The 15,669-nt window shown below is 53.7% G+C and overlaps 1 protein-coding gene across 5 annotated transcripts in view; it reads left to right on the top strand.

Annotated features, from left to right (window-relative positions):
* The window catches only part of Tpcn1 (two pore segment channel 1), a 53,004-nt gene extending 37,640 nt beyond the window's left edge, over positions 1 to 15,364 (top strand). For all 5 annotated transcript variants that reach the window (XM_020156930.2, XM_074060553.1, XM_074060552.1 and 2 more), the window contains 18 exons: positions 475 to 591; positions 819 to 943; positions 1,593 to 1,641; positions 2,060 to 2,123; positions 3,013 to 3,057; positions 5,656 to 5,712; positions 5,788 to 5,841; positions 6,137 to 6,209; positions 7,304 to 7,411; positions 7,784 to 7,855; positions 8,326 to 8,415; positions 9,421 to 9,536; positions 10,185 to 10,231; positions 11,057 to 11,125; positions 11,223 to 11,307; positions 12,123 to 12,262; positions 12,466 to 12,546; positions 13,299 to 15,364. In XM_020156930.2, coding sequence (XP_020012519.1) covers positions 475 to 591; positions 819 to 943; positions 1,593 to 1,641; positions 2,060 to 2,123; positions 3,013 to 3,057; positions 5,656 to 5,712; positions 5,788 to 5,841; positions 6,137 to 6,209; positions 7,304 to 7,411; positions 7,784 to 7,855; positions 8,326 to 8,415; positions 9,421 to 9,536; positions 10,185 to 10,231; positions 11,057 to 11,125; positions 11,223 to 11,307; positions 12,123 to 12,262; positions 12,466 to 12,546; positions 13,299 to 13,415 — 1,509 coding nt within the window. In that variant the 3' untranslated portion in view covers positions 13,416 to 15,364. The remainder of the gene's footprint in view (positions 1 to 474; positions 592 to 818; positions 944 to 1,592; positions 1,642 to 2,059; positions 2,124 to 3,012; positions 3,058 to 5,655; positions 5,713 to 5,787; positions 5,842 to 6,136; positions 6,210 to 7,303; positions 7,412 to 7,783; positions 7,856 to 8,325; positions 8,416 to 9,420; positions 9,537 to 10,184; positions 10,232 to 11,056; positions 11,126 to 11,222; positions 11,308 to 12,122; positions 12,263 to 12,465; positions 12,547 to 13,298) is intronic.
* Positions 15,365 to 15,669: the final 305 nt, after the last annotated feature.

Here is a 15,669-nt window from a genome sequence, read left to right as displayed (position 1 = left end):
TAACTTTGGGCTTAATGGTTCCAGGGTGTTTCTTCCTCCAGCACAGGCCTCTTCCTTCTCCTTGCTTCTGAGGCCACACACGTGACCCACAAAGAAAGTAATCAGGGCAGAAAGAGGAGGCTGCGGGGTGCAAAGCATACATAGCCTCCTGGCTGTCCTACTGAGAATGCAGGTGTGTTCTGTGCCCTTTTTCTTCTCCCTGGCCTGTCTCCTGCCCAGCCAGGAATAGGCTGTGGTAGAGAGAAGAGGAACCTGGAGAAAATCCAATAACAGTGTCTTCAGGTGTCTGACAATAGACATTTACCTGTGGCAACAAATGGTCACCCCATGGGGAGAATTGGAGATGAGCTTCCTGCTCCAGCAGGTGCAGCCAGAGGGTCTCCTGGAGCCACTGGGGTTGTGGGGCAGACAATGGCCCGCCACCACCTGAGGCTATCAGGAAGAACAGCCAGGCTCCATGCTTCTCCCTCACAGCTCCTGGCCGTGGTGTTTGACACTTTCAATGACATTGAGAAACGCAAGTTCAAGTCTTTGCTGCTGCATAAGCGAACTGCCATCCAACATGCCTACCGCCTGCTCGTCAGCCGGCGGGTAGGGAGGAGTGGGCCTGGGAGGGGGTGGGCCTCCGTTCTCCTTCCTTTGCCTAGAGCAGCCCCTAACCGGCAGGGCTGGCTGTCTCAGAGCAGCAGTCCTGCTGCAGGAGAAAGTGCAGGTGCCCTGGGGACTCACTCATGCTGGGCATCAGAGTCGCTGCCCAGGGGAGTGTCTATCTGGGTCCTGGGTGTTCCTGTTCCATTGCACACCTACCCTCCCCCTAGAGGCCTGCCGGCATCTCCTTCAGGCAGTTTGAAGGCCTAATGCGCTTCTACAAGCCCCGGGTAAGCGCCAGGGAGCGCTTCCTGACCTTCAAGGCCCTGAATCAGAGCAACACGCCACTGCTCAGGTAAGAATAGAGGCCAGTGGGGGTGCTGTGGCCATTAACCTGGTGATAGAGAGAGGTGGCTGCAGAGAAACTTGCTTTTCCTCTCAGAGCTTCTTACACATGCAGACTGTATTCATCAGGATTTTCCCTGCAAGCCACAAAAGCCCAGCTCCCACCTACTTTGGGTAGGCTTGATAAAACATGAACTGGACCAGCACAACTGCTTTTCCCCTAGCCCCATGTGAAGATAGCACACACTCACAGCTCAGGACAGAGCCTGAGGTCTCCCAGGATATGACTGGCCCTCCAGGCTGCTGAGGACCAGAAAAGAGCAGCTCCCTGGAGACCGGGGAGGTGACAGCAAGTGAGCTGTGTTTGGGCTGAGCTCACACCCTGGTTGTTCTCCAGAGGCCTCAGCTGAAAGAGGCTGAGATTCAGTCCAAGAGCTGTAATGCTCCAAGACTGCCTCTCCAGGGGATGGGAACTGTCACAATCAGTGTGGACTAAATGGATTGAATAACCCTAGTCCCTTGAGGACAGAGGCGATCAGGACACTACAGACAAGGCCCCTGGATGCTGCGATGCTGGGACCCACAACACAGGCAGGCCAGTGAGGGCAGAAGCTCGGTGGAATGGGCAGTGATTTCTCTTCTCCTCTTGTTTGTGACAGCCTGAAGGACTTCTATGACATCTATGAAGTTACTACGCTGAAGTGGAAGGTGCGTGTTCCTGTGAGCCCCAAGGGCAGGGTGGCCCTGGTGGGAGAGGGGGATGACCACTGAGGCCCAGTTCCATCACTTGGAAACAACTCCTGCTGTCACGGGAGCAGGGACCTCAGGGACAGCACAGCCTTGCCCCCATCGCCCTCATGTTATGAGGTGGTCTTATGGTTAAGAGCACCGGATCTCAGCTAGATGTCAGGCAGGAGACTGAACCTTCCCAATACTTCTCAGGGAGACAGGAGGACGGAAATCCCCGCCTATACTGACTTCAGGATTGAAGATGCAGCCAGCACACTGAATGCTTAGCCATGTTGTCACCTCAATCCCTGAGCATAGCAAGCAGGGAAGCAGACCAGCACCCAAGGGTTACATTTTGGATCTTGGCACTGACACCCTGTCTCCTGTTCCCTTGCAGGCAAAGAGAAACAGGGAGCATTGGTTTGATGAACTTCCCAGGACAGCCTTCCTCATCTTCAAAGGTGAGCTTGGCCTGACCTGCAGCTCAGCTGCTGCACCTGGAGCCTTCCTGTTCACTGTGCGTGCGTGCGTGCGCGCGTGTGCGTGCGCGTGTGTGCGTGCATGCGTGTGTGCGCGCGTGTGCGTGCGTGTGTGCGTGCATGCGTGTGTGCGTGCATGCGTGCGTGTGCGTGTGTGCGCGTTGTGCGCGTGCGTGTGTGTGCGCGTGCGTGCGTGTGCGTGCGCGTGCGTGCGCGTGTGTGTGCGTGCGTGTGCGTGTGCGTGCGTGTGCGTGTGCGTGTGTGTAAAAGTGGCAGGGTGTGATTACCTGAGAAGGGAAGAATCCTGATCAGTAACTTAAAAACCAGGGTTGGGGCAGGGTGAGATGGCTCAGGCCTGTAATCCCAGCACTTAGAAGGCAGAGACAGGAAAATCATAAGCTCGAGGCCAGCCTGGGCTTCAAAACAAAAAATTTTAAATTAGGTGCTCATGTTATTTATCTAAGTTACCCCTTAGTTCAGAACCAGTGTTTAAGGTCCATGTGGAGGTATGTTTGGCCCCCAAGGAATTTCTGTTTTCCTTTTTCCCCCAAGCTGGGCCCTTGGGTGTGGCTTTTACTGCATGTTCATTGTGCTGAGATACTGGTTACTGGAGCGAATGCATAAATAGTCCCAGACTGAGGCGACTGCAGAGTACATTTCAGCAGTGATCAGCACAGCTTCTCTCTGCTCCTTATTGGCTCTGGTTGTCCAGGCCTTCCCCAGAGCAGCTGTGGTGTGAGCTGGACGTGAGTGTCACTCTTAGGCAGGCCCTTCCTGTTTCACTCGCAGGCAGCGGTGCCCTGAAGTACATGGTAGGGGAATATACTCTTGTAAATGAAATTTCCTTTTAACCTTTCTTCTCTTCAAACAGGGATCAATATCCTGGTGAAGTCCAATGCCTTCCAGTACTTCATGTGTAAGTGTGAAGTGTCACAGCTCTCAGTCCCTTTCTCCTGAGTACTTTGCCCCCTAAGAAGATAGAGAAGTGAGAGATCCTGTAGTCATGGTTTTGACTTGGAAGGTAGCTTAGTGATAGAGCTTGTGGTTAGCACGTGTGGTCCTAACCCCAGGACCACGAAAAAAAAAAAGATGGAAGGAAGGAAAGGAGCAGAGAAAGAAAGAAAAAGAGAAAAGAAGGGAGGGGAGGAGAGAGGGAAAGAAAGAATCCAAGCCTGTGTGGAAGTAGCTGTCAACTTCCTGCACATCTAGATCCTCCAGCTCCCCCTTCTCTACATCTGCAGCTCTTGAAAACACATTCCAGAACCACAGAGCATGACCCATGGATGTGCTCCTGGAGTCTGTTTTAGCCCACAGTTTCTCTTACATCACTTTCCTCCCTCTTTTAATAGTGAGTTGAGGAAATGAGATGATTTGTCCTTGGTCTTGGTTTGGCGTGTTTCTCTGTGCATATTTCCTGTAATTTGGTAGTTACATCAAGAGCCGTGATGTCCTATGTGGTCGCCACTAGCCACATGTGACTGTTTACATTTAAACTAATTCAAAATAAAAATGTAGTTACCTATAACATTTCAGGTGCTCGATAGCCACAAATGGCTAATGACCACCAACAGACAATACAGATAAGAAAATTTCTAGTCGCAGGAAACCCCACAGACTACTAGTGCAAAGGCTCATAAGATTCAGTCTTTCTAAGAAGTGGGAAGTCAGAAAAAAAGAATGGCTGGGGCCATGGCTCCAGTGGTAGAGCAGAGGCCCTAAGTTCAAACTCCAGTACCACCTAAATAAATAGAATGTATAAAGAACTTTCAAAACTCAGCATTATAAAAACAATTAAATCAGAAAATGGACAGAAGACAAGAACAGGTATTTTACACAAGAGGACACACATTGCTGCCAGTGGCTCATGACCATAATCCCGACTACTTGGGAGGCCAAGAAAATAGTTCCTAAGACCCCATCTCCAAAATAACCAGAGCAAAATAGACTGGAGGTGTGGCTCAAGTGATAGAGTGCAGTCTTGAGTTCGAACCCTGAGTTCAAACCTCAGTTCCACCAAAAAAAATAAGTAAAAAACAAAACCAAGGACTGGGAAGTGGTGGGTGGGGGTTGCTTGTTTTGCAGTATTGCACTTTGAAATCAGAGCTTCTCGAGCCACATCTTCAGTCTGCAAGTGGCGTTTAGAACCCATAGTCCGAGGTGCTGGGGTGCTCATTGCTTGGGACTGGTTCTTGTTTCAGGGACTTGCCATAGACACAGCTAGGATTTTTCCCTTTTTAAAGATAACTATATTGTGTGTTCATCCTGATACTTCAAATTTAGGAGAAAAAGAGGCTGGTGGAGTAACTCAAGTGATATAGCACCTGCCTAGAAAGAATGAGGCCCTGAATTCAACTCCAAGTAACTGCAAAAAAAAGGGCGGGGGTGGAGGTGTGGCTCAAGCAGGCACCTAGCAACCACAGTCAGACCCTTGAGTTCAAACCCCGGTGCTGCCAAAAAAAAAAAATTAGGACTACAGGGTTTTTGCATAATATCAGTCTGACATATTGAGAGTCCCCGTCTTAAAATCTAAGTCCCCAACAACACCAGCACCATCACTCATTCGCTTTGCTCCACAGTCCCAGCAACTGCAGCACCATCCCAGTGACTCCCCACTTCCCTGACTTGGCTCCTCCGTGTGGGCATGTCCCCAACTGCTATACATTTATTATTCTATTTCTCTTCATCTTTGTTTTCCAGGATTGATTCTTTTTAAATTTTGTATCACATAGAATGCATAAACGGTTCTAAGTAAGAGCTGCAGAACCAAATGTATTCAAGGAAGTCTATCCCTGTCTCCTCCGTGCGGGTGATTTTATTATGGTTTACTCTGTTTTTTTTAACAATGAGAAGATGCACATATGTGCGTATCTCTCATCTTAAGTGAACAGTGGCATCCATTTGAGTTGTTCTCCATTAACAGAGTGTCCCGGAGATCACTCTGTGGTAATGTGCAGAGGTGGACCTCGTTTCTTTCTTGTGGTTGATGGTCTGCTGTTTCGTGAAGGCATCGTGGCCTATTCAGCTAGTCTTCTATTCATGACCACCTAGCTAGTGCTTCTGTGAACAGCTCAGATACAGCTTTTTATATTTTTGCAAGTGCTTTACTGGGACGGATCCCTAGAAAGGGGAATTGCTAGGCTAAAGGCTCAGTGCATACTCGATGTTGTTAAACAGTTCACGCAGTCATTTGAAAATCAGATACCTGCGAGGAACAAATGTTTTCACTATTCAAGCTCCTTTCCATCTTTTATGCCAACTTGGAATGGTCTGTACATCTCAACTGTACCCTACTCTAGAGGGCATTTTTAGAAAACATGTTTTCTAAGGGTTGATTTTGCTGCCTAGTAAGAGCACTGAGCAGAAAGAAGTTCCCCATCTGCTGGCTGTGTGGAGCAGTCCTGCTCCCATGCGTGCCCCAGAGCATTCCAGAAACTAACCAGGACTGCAGCTGTGGCTTATAGATTGCCAAGCCTGCCTATCCTGTCCCTCTCTCTTAACGGCTTGTCTATTTCAGATATGGTGGTGGCTGTCAACGGAGTATGGATCCTCGTGGAGACGTTCATGCTGAAAGGTGAGTTGCAGCTTAGGGCACCTCACCCTGAGTGGTGTACCAGGCTCATCTCGAGCTGCTGCCTCTGTCTTCCAGGTGGGAACTTCTTCTCCAAGCACGTGCCCTGGAGTTACCTGGTCTTTCTCACCAGTGAGTGTCTGAGTGGCTTAGCCGGGAGAACTGGATGTGCTTTAGTGTGCCACGGCTCCTCCCTTAAACAACCCAAAAGGAGCCGAGGAGAGATTTAGTCTGGCTCCACCTCACCCCACCCCATTTAAACTCCTCTATGGTTCTCACTGCCAGCAGCAGCCAGGCCATGTCCTGCTGTGATTCCCTGCCTGTCCCCACGTGGCCCTTCAGTCTTACCTCTACTGGTCTCACTGCCCTCCCTCCAGGCAGGGGAGAGAGCAGGGGAAGTTGCTGACTTGCCTCTTTCTGTCCACAGTCTACGGTGTGGAGCTGTTCCTGAAGGTAGCCGGCCTGGGCCCTGTGGAGTACCTGTCTTCCGGATGGAACCTGTAAGTGGACAGTGTGGTCCTGCCCCAGGGCAGAGATGCTCATACCAACCGTGAGTCCTCTCCCTGCATACACCCAATGGGTAAGCTGTTCTGGAGACATGGGTGAAAATTTAAGGACAGCAGATCTCGTCTACTTGCAGCAGGGTCAGGCTCTTATCTAACCCTCTGAGGCCACCCCTGCCAGTACTAGAAATGGCCCTGGAGGCTGCTGATCCTGCTGGCTCTTTCTGAATCATGAGGCTATTTTCTCCATTAAACCATGCTGCTATAGAGAAGGTCCCCCCATCTCCATCGGCTGACAATAAAGAGAACCACGTGGTCCTTCTCCCCATCCACTGTGGCTTGGCAGGTCACATACTTCTCATCAAAGTGGACTCACCTGTGAAATCAGGCCACATTCACTAAGTCTTGAGACACAGAAGAGTTCAGAAGATGAATAAGAAATGCAGGTGCTGGGGAGTGTGTCTCTCACGGGCCAGGATCATTTGAGGCCAGCCTGTGCAATAGCAAGTCCCCACTTCAAAAAAAAAAAAAGAAGGGCTGGGAGTGTAGCTCATTGGTAGAGCGTGTGTGTAGCATGTGCAAGGCCCCAGGTTCCAGCCCCAGCACTGCAAGAGAAAGCAGTATGGTAATGACCAAGCCTTGTCTACAGAAAAGGCCTCTGCTCTGTGCCCCAGGGGAATCTCACCGAAAGTACTCCCTTTTCCCTTACTTCCTCGGGGTTAAGGGACCCAGTATAACTAGACGTCTGGGGTCTGCAGAAACTGGGGCTTCTGCTCTCTGTTGTTAGACCAGGCAGGACTTCCAGGGGTGGTTCTGGGCATTTGTGTTCCTGGGGTCAGCACATTAAGGCCTGATCCCCCAGACCTGCATTATGACTGAGGCCTGGCCTGGTTATATCAGAGGCCGCAAGGGGGCAGGAACGTGCTCTGGAGCCAGCCAGGGGTGGGCCATTACCCACTTTGATCTTGCTGTGGCTGGCATTTGGCCTGTGTGGAAGCTGGCTGAGAGCAGGGCTGGGAGAGCAGGCAGTGGAGGGGGACCTGGGGGGTGGGGGGGCACTAATAAACTGTGGCTGCTCCCCCTACCCCTAGATTCGACTTCTCTGTCACAGCCTTCGCCTTCCTGGGACTGCTGGCTCTGGCCCTCAACATGGAGCCCTTCTATTTCATAGTGGTTCTGCGTCCCCTCCAGCTGCTGAGGTGATGGGCAGGGCTTGGGTGGGGAAGAGGGAGGCAGGAAAGCTGGGATTGGTTTGGGAAGCCACCAGAGCTAGCGAGGGGACCCACGAGCTAGAGTCATAGATGTAGCAGCCCTGCAGAAGCCACCCAAGCAGGGCCATTGTCTTTCCCGAAGGTGTGTGGGCTGCATGCCTCCTTGCTCACCGGCATCGGCATCTGATGGGGCTGTCCCTGTCCCATGCCATGCTCATGAGTCATGGGGGAAGCAGGCTCAGGTGGAGGAGGCCCTCGCTTGTCTCCCCACGTGGGCATGGAGGGCAGGGAGTCCACATGTCTGAGGGAGGAGGCAGGCCCTCTCCCTACGACTCAGACCCAGTGTTCTTTGTTGCTCAGGTTGTTTAAATTGAAGAAGCGTTACCGCAATGTTCTGGACACCATGTTTGAGCTTCTGCCACGGATGGCCAGGTACTGCCCGCCTCTCAGGGTGCAGGTTCAGGTGACATGAGACCTATACCCAAAGGGGCCGGGGCCAGGTGGTAGAGGGGGCAAGGAAGAGTCCCCAGGAAGACTGGATCAGGGTCTGGTGGGCCTCCAGGGTGCTGAACCTGACCACACGGATCACTTTTCTCTACTGGTCTGCCTGAGCTATCTAGTCAGCTCACCACCTGTGTCTACACTCACAGGTAAGGGTCACCTGTGAGTCTGCCTTCACAGGTGAGGGGCAAATCTCTGGTCAAGGGGTGTCTCCTCCTAGCATCCTGAACCGAGCTGGCCCCGCCCCAGTGTGAGCACGAGGCCCCTTGCCGGCAGGCACTGTCTAGTGGTAACCTGGTGAGGGCTAGGGGCATGCCTGCACTGCAGCCAGTGCAGGGTCTGAGGCTAGCCACAGCCATGGCTGCCGACCACCTCACCCTGACTCTGACCCCTCTCCCCAGCCTCGGCCTCACACTGCTCATCTTCTACTACTCCTTCGCCATCGTGGGTATGGAATTCTTCTGTGGCCTTCTCTACCCCAACTGCTGCAAGTGAGTGGCCAGCTCCCGGAGTGCACCTCTCCACCCGCAGCACCTCCACAACCCTGGGGTCACCTGGTTCTGCTCTTGGGCTCAGCACAGCAGGGGTTGTGGGGGGCCAGGGCTCAGGGCAGCAAACGTGAGAGTACCTAGCCCCAGCCAGCTCTATACCTCATCTGCCCACCCTTTCTAGAACCAGAGTAGGCCAAGTCCCACGGCTTCTGCCCACTTCTGTCTGGGAGAGGCCTGGAACCTGCAAGAGACAAGTCTTCTCACATGACCTGTTAAGAAAACAGACAGACATATGGCAGGAAGAGCGTGGGGCTCAATACGGAGTGCAGGAGCAAACCTTCCCAGCACCTTCACTCCTCCTCCCTTCCTGAACCATCGTAGAAAAATGTGCTCTGCCATCAGTCTCCTTCAGCATCACCTTGGACCAAATAGGGTGGCCTTGAGCACTGACATAGTGACATTGGACCCTGGTGCTGAGTGTGGGCCAGAGCCCATAGCAGCAGTCACCAGAGTGCTTGTCCTGGCTTCCCTAAGTGGCTGCTGTAGGATGTTAGACATGGGGCTCAGGCCTCCAACCTTCTAAATAAGCCCGAAGACTCAGGCACTGAGCGCTGGAAATGGTGACATGGATTTTAGAGAACAACATAAAGGATGGGCGGGAGACACCAGACATGAGAGCACATGCCTGTAATCCCAGCACTAGGGAAGCCGAGCTGAGCATGACTCCACTCTAGGGACAAGGCCTCCCTGTCCTAGGGCTGTAATGATGTCCCTAGACTGTTAGGGACATGCAGAGGAGGGCTCCATCCTTCTCTGGTGGGAAGCTCTGAGAGGGAAGCCTCACTAGCTGCAGAGAGACCCCAGGAGCTGGCAGGTGGGGCAGGAGCCCAGGGTCACAGGCAGGAGCAGGGAGGGCCCCGGCCAGGATAGAAAGCCTCAGCCTACATGCTTGTCGTGGAGGTGGCCAGGCCTCTTGTGACCCTTCGCCCCCTCGTCTCCCCACAGCACCAGTACAGTGGCAGACGCCTACCGCTGGCTCAACCACACGGTCGGGAACAGGACAGTGGTGGAGGAGGGTTACTACTACCTCAGCAACTTCGACAACATTCTCCGCAGCTTCGGTGAGGCAGGGCCGCCAGAGCGCCACTCCCAGCCGGGCTGCCTTGGCCTATGGGTCCGGGTGGCTCGGCAGAGCTGTGTGAGGCCCCTCTCGAGTTCTGGCCCCCTTGCTGGGGCCCCTGTTTTATCAAGTGCTTCTTCATGCCCAAGCTGGGTTGCAGCCTGGCAATAGCTTGGGGCACCCTTTATCACAATGCCAGTTGCAGGGCACCCAGCCACACCAGTGCTGCCACAATGTCCTAACTCAGCTGAGGCCTCCCCAGCTCCACTCTGCCCTCAGTTCCATAGGTAAGCCTGGAGGTAGAGGGACGTGGTCCTGCCAGTCAGTGTCTCCACAGGAAGAGGGGCCCCTGGTGACCCCAGACCTGCACACAGTACAGTTTTGGTGCTGTTTTCCCCAAGACCAGCCAGCCGTGGTCTGTCTTTGGCTGCTGGGGTGTAGAGGATGCGCCCTTCTAGGGACAGGCCGGCCATTGTGGCCAAGGTGGCAGGACTCCCTGTGGCACTGGCCCTCCCTGAAGCCAGAGCCAGGCAGGCATGTGATGACTGCTGTGCAGCACATGGTGCCCAGAAGAGGTGGAAGGAGGCCTTGACGCTGACCTGAAGGACTGGGTCTGACCAGGACCTCTCTGTCTGCCCTCGCTCCACAGTGACCTTGTTCGAGCTCACAGTTGTGAACAACTGGTACATCATCATGGTGAGGACACTGGCCAGCCCCAGTGCCCCAGTGCCCCTCCCCTGGCCTCCCTTCCAGGATCTCAAAGCTAGGGTCCTGTGGGCCACTGCACTGGGCTCTGCAGGGAGGCTGTGGTGCGGGTGCCCCCTTCAGGTCTGCTCTACTTGGCAATTTCCATTTATCCACACACTCCCCTGGCAGCCAGAGATGGCATCAGCCTCTGGAGCTCTGACCTGTCTCCCGCCACACAGAGACAGTTGTCCAGTTAAATAACACTTCTGACACTTGGGCCAAGGCAGGAGGATCACAAATTTGAGGCCAATCTGGGCTAAATAGAGAGATCCTATCTCCCACCCACCCACCCCCTGCAAAAAAAAAAAAAGAAAAAGAAAGTGTGGCTTGCCATGTATGGTGGTATACACCTGTAGTCCCAGCTACTTGGGAGGTTGAGGCAGGAGAATTGTTTGAGCCCACGAGTTCGAGGCCAGCCTGAACTACATAGTGAGATCCCATCTCTAAAACAGAAACTGTGTGGCAAGTGCTGGTGGTTTTTTCCCTTTCCTTCAACTTTCCTGCATCTGTCCTCCATGGGATAAAGACAAACTGTGCTGGCCTGGCTGCTGCCAACCAGCCTAGAGATGGACTAGGGCTCATGTGCCAGAAAGGAACATTTAGACCCAGTCAAGCATGGCCCTCTCCTGCCCCCACATCCACAGATAAGGAAGGGTCTGTAAGGAGTGGGTGATACCTGGCTTGGGACTTGGACCTGGGCTGTGGAACAGCCTGACTTAGACAGCATCTGGTGCCATATCCAAGCTTACTCACTGCCCACCCCCTCTTCTCCAGGAAGGCGTCACTTCTCAGACCTCCCACTGGAGCCGCCTCTACTTCATGACCTTTTACATCGTAACCATGGTAGGTGCCAGCACAGCACCCTCTTCCTCTTCGAAAAGGGGTCAGGGTCACTCATCTGCCAGGCTCTGACAACATGCCCTCCTTCCATCCTGGCCAGGTGGTGATGACTATCATCGTGGCCTTCATCCTAGAGGCCTTCGTCTTCCGAATGAACTACAGCCGCAAGAACCAGGACTCTGAAGGTCTGTGTGGGGCATCCCACCTTGGGCATTTGCTGCCCTCTGTCTGGTGTCCAGCTGTTCATCCAACTGTCAGCTTTTTGGCTGCCTGGTTGTCTAGCCACTGGTGGTCCAGCTTATCCATCTGGCTTGTCTGTCTCAATCTCTTCTTTGTATTGATTGTCAAGTATTAGGAAAAGAAATAAAGGAATAAAATAGCACGGGTCATTGAAGGATGGAGCAGAGAAGGTTCATTGCAGAAGCAGCCTCCCTCCGTCCTCCTTTTCCCCACCCTCTCCCAAACTGAACAGAAGCCACAGCAAGAGTGCACAAGGGCTGGAGAAGAATTGGCGAAAGACAGGACGGGGTTTCTTGTTAGTAATGGTCACATTCCTGACAGTGTGCTCACCTGACTACCGTTCTTGGCACTGTTCTTGGCAGGAGCAGACTTCCTTCTGCCCTTCATGGGCCTGGCTGTGTATTTGCCATGCTGTTTCTTGGTTGCCTTCTGCATACCAACCCTTCATGCTATTCAAGATCTGCCACCAAATTGCCACACACCTGTTACTACTTGTTCTCAAGTCTCTGTGGTGTCAGGCTATCTGACTTGTTTTTGAGACGGTTTCTACATGTAGCCCAGGCTGGCCTTGTACTTGTGATCCTCCTGCCTTAGGCTCTCAGCGCTGTCTGACCCTTTTCTTCCCAGTGAGTGGCAGGAGGGATCCCCGGGTGTGGGGCAGAGCCAGCATTTGCTTAGAGAGGGAACCTCATGACCCTGCAGAGGGCTGTAGTAATTGGCATTGGAACCTGGGCTGCTTCCCACCCCTGCCTCCCTGCAGATGACGGTGGCATCACCCTTGAGAAGGAAGTCTCCAAAGAAGAGCTGCTTGCTGTCCTAGAGCTCTACCGGGAGGTGCGAGGGGCGTCCTCTGACGTCACCCGGCTGCTCGAGACTCTCGCACAGATGGAGAGACACCAGGTAAGAGGTCACAAACCTCATGCCAGGGAGGGGCAGGCTTTGATATAACTCAATCCGTCCTGCTGCATGTTGGTGACCCTCTTGATTGGTGCCCTTGCAAACACCAGTGGGGTGGAGGAGGCTGCTGTGGGGCTGCAGGGCCCTGCTGTGGGTGGGCCCTGTGCCATGTGCATGCACGCCCAACAGCCTCTGCTCTTCTTCAGCAAAATTCCCTGGTGTTTCTGGGACGGAGATCAAGGACCAAAAGTGACCTGAGCCTGAAGATGTACCAGGAGGAGATCCAGGTAGGAGCCTGGCTGTCACTCTGGAAGGGGTCCCCATCCCTGTCCCATTCCCATCCATGTGAGGGCAACAGGTCTTCACCTCAGATGGTACTGGGGTCAGATGCTCAAGGGCACACACTCGGGGCATTTGGAGAGATGGTCCCACTCTCATCCTCTGCCCCTGCCTGCCTAACTGCCTCAGTTTCCCTTTCTGTTAACGAGGGGCACAGCAGTGGGCAGACTGGGGTATTCTTCCAGCTCTGGAAGTCTGTGGTTCATGTTCTTCAAACATGGGAAACATTTTAACTTCCTCTTTACCAATGGTCACGAATGCCTCAGTGTCTGAACACATCTGACATTACCATAGCGATGGGCCTGGGTGGGTAAAGTAAGCGTTTGGCTTTTTCAAAGGCCTTGGCAGCCCTTAGAGGGGGCAAGTGCAGTGTGGGAGTCGGAGGAGACATTTGGATTCACACAGCTTCTGTACCCAGGTTTTCTGGGGTGTAGAACTCATGGGGGAATTGCTTTGTGACTACCATGGACACAAACACAGGACAAGCCACATTACTGCCTGGGCCTCAGGTAGAGATGACATGTGCCCGCACACTTCGTGGCAAGTTGCCTAGTCCTAGTTAATAAGTAAGAAGAGGTTCCTGGTGGCTTTTCTGTTGGCCATACTCAGAACCCCTGCAGGCCCTGTGTGAAGATTCACCCTTATGGGAGGGCTGGTGGCTCTGCCCCTCTGCCCTCAGCACTGCCTGCCTCTGCTCTAGGAGTGGTACGAGGAGCATGCCCGGGAGCAGGAGGAGCTGCGGCAGCTCAGCAGCCACGTCGCCGCCCCCACCCAGCAGCCCCCCAGCAGCCGCCAGCGCTCCCAGACTGTCACCTAGCCCCAGCTCACCAAGACTTCTCTTCTATGCAATGATTCATTAGTATTATGTCATGCAACGTATTGAGATGATGTGTGCGCACATGCTCAGATGTACGCACAGATTTATCCAGAGGAAGGAAGGAAGACTAGCTGGGGTCAGTGGAACCGCCTCACCCTGTCTTCCTGAACTCCAGCAGTCACGGTCGGCTTGGGCCAGGGGATGGGGCCAGGCTGAGCTTCCTCCTGTGGAAAGCTCCAGAAGCCCTCTTCTCAAGAAGCCCCTGGAGTAGATCATACCATCTCTGCGGCCCTGCCTGCCTGCTGCTGCCGCCGCTGTCCTTGGGCTCTGTCCCACAGCGTCCCCACTAACTCCCTCGCGGCCTTGTCACAGATGTCTGTGTCTGCCCTTAGGGACAAAACCACTTAGGAAGAAAAGAACCCAAAAATCCCAGGGTGGCATTTATAGATGCTAATGTGCTAGAATTTGCCTTCTGGGTTCAGTGTCTAGGATAATGGAGAGTGTGATGGAGGGTGAGGTCACACCTGTGGCCAGATCTCAGTTGCTCAGTGCTGGGAGCAGGATGTGGCACTGACCAGTCTCGGTTTCTGCCTCCAGAAGTCACCTCTCCCCATTACTGCAGCTCAGCTCTTGTTGGAACTCCCTCCACAATGGCCTCCTGCAGAATCCAAGCTGTGGCTCCCAGATGGGCTTTCTCCATCAGGTCCTTCTCTTGTGACTTAGCCTGTTCCGGCAAAGGGACGTTTGGGTGAATCGGGCTGAGGACACACATGCTTTAGGTGCTGCTGGGAACAGGAGCAGACAGCGTGGAGACCCTCACTGGCCATCAAAGCAGTCCCAGGCCCCGCCAGCCTAGTGCACACCTATCTTGGGCAGCCACTGTCCCTAAACTGGGTTCAGGGAAGAGCTCAAGGCAGACAGTCAGCTAGCCACCTTCCCTGTGCCTTGGAGTTACCTGAGACCCCTGCAAGGCTGAGATAGGGTGGACACCTGGCTGCAGAGCAGGCCAGGGTCGCAACTGAGGGGAGTGGAGGTGGTGACAGTGGTGGTCTCCACTTTGTCCTCAGCATTCCAGTCTCCCACCTCCTCTGCCACTTCCTGGGACTGGGGTGGGTGGACAGTGGCCCCCCCTCGTCCTCTGTTTTCATTTTCAGTAAAATCCAGCCCTTTGGGGGAAGCAGTGCATTACTGAGAACCACTGATTTTCTGCATGTCAGGAGACAGCACTGTCCCCTTCACCCCCAGAGGGCCAACCACTGTCACAGGAGCTCAGCATTGACCCCAGGCCAGAGCCCTTCTCTCTGGAGAAGACACTATTTGCACAACTGGGTGCCTTTAGCTTTGTGTATTTGAATGGGCATTTTGGAAGCAGGAAGAGGGCAGCTTCTAATGGAGGGTGTGGGTCTTCTCCCTGAGCCCCTGGGCCCCTTCCAGTCCCTTCTCCCCAGGGGTTGTGAGAGCCCTATGGCCCAGCAGAGTGGGGCACAGACTCCAGCCAGTCATCTACAGAGGACATCCATCCTCACAGTGTCACCAGTGGTCCTGTCAACTTGACCCTTAAGCTTGCCCATCAAGCTGGGAGCAGGTGTCACCCCTGGCTGGCTGTGAGCTCTGAGGGCCCCCAGGTCTCCGTCTAGCCCAGATGCCCCTCACCCCCACATCACAGCTCAATGGGACCAGGTAACATTCCCTGATGATCCCATGTCACAGCCTGTTGGGGTGTCAGTGGCACTGTGCCCCCACCCCAATTAGACGAAGGCGCCCAGGGGTGCCACCTGGCCCCTCCTCCTAGCTTCCCCTTCCACCCAAGCCTTACTCCACACCACACGGACAATCATTTTGTATGGATCGCAGGAGCAGCCCTGTAAAGTTTTGTACATTGCAATTTGTTACCTAGATCCACTACGTGCGGATCGCTGGCATATTAATAAAAGAGCCTCTGCTTTGTACACCTGGCTGCTGCCTCTTGGCTTTGGTTTGCAGGGAGCGGGGAGGGAGGTTCCCACTATAGTCATTACTGACTCCTCGTCATCCCCACCCAGCCTAGCCAAGGAGCCTGCCAGGTTAAGTAAGAAGTAACTGATAAAAGTCAGCAATGCTGCTTCCTGTGTACGTGCATTGAATCTTTTTTGCTTGGAAAAAAGACAGCTGAACCCCTTTTCCTTCCTAACAGCAGAAGGCAGTCGGTCAAACAATGCTTATTGAAAAGCAAGGCGGGGTAACCCTGGCGGCAAGCAGGCCCCTGGGGTTCTTC

Source organism: Castor canadensis, chromosome 18 (genome assembly GCF_047511655.1).
Source record: "Castor canadensis chromosome 18, mCasCan1.hap1v2, whole genome shotgun sequence".
Classification (NCBI taxonomy): Eukaryota; Metazoa; Chordata; class Mammalia; order Rodentia; family Castoridae; genus Castor; species Castor canadensis.
Note: the sequence above shows the minus strand (reverse complement) of the source record. Positions and strands in the feature narration are given on the sequence as shown.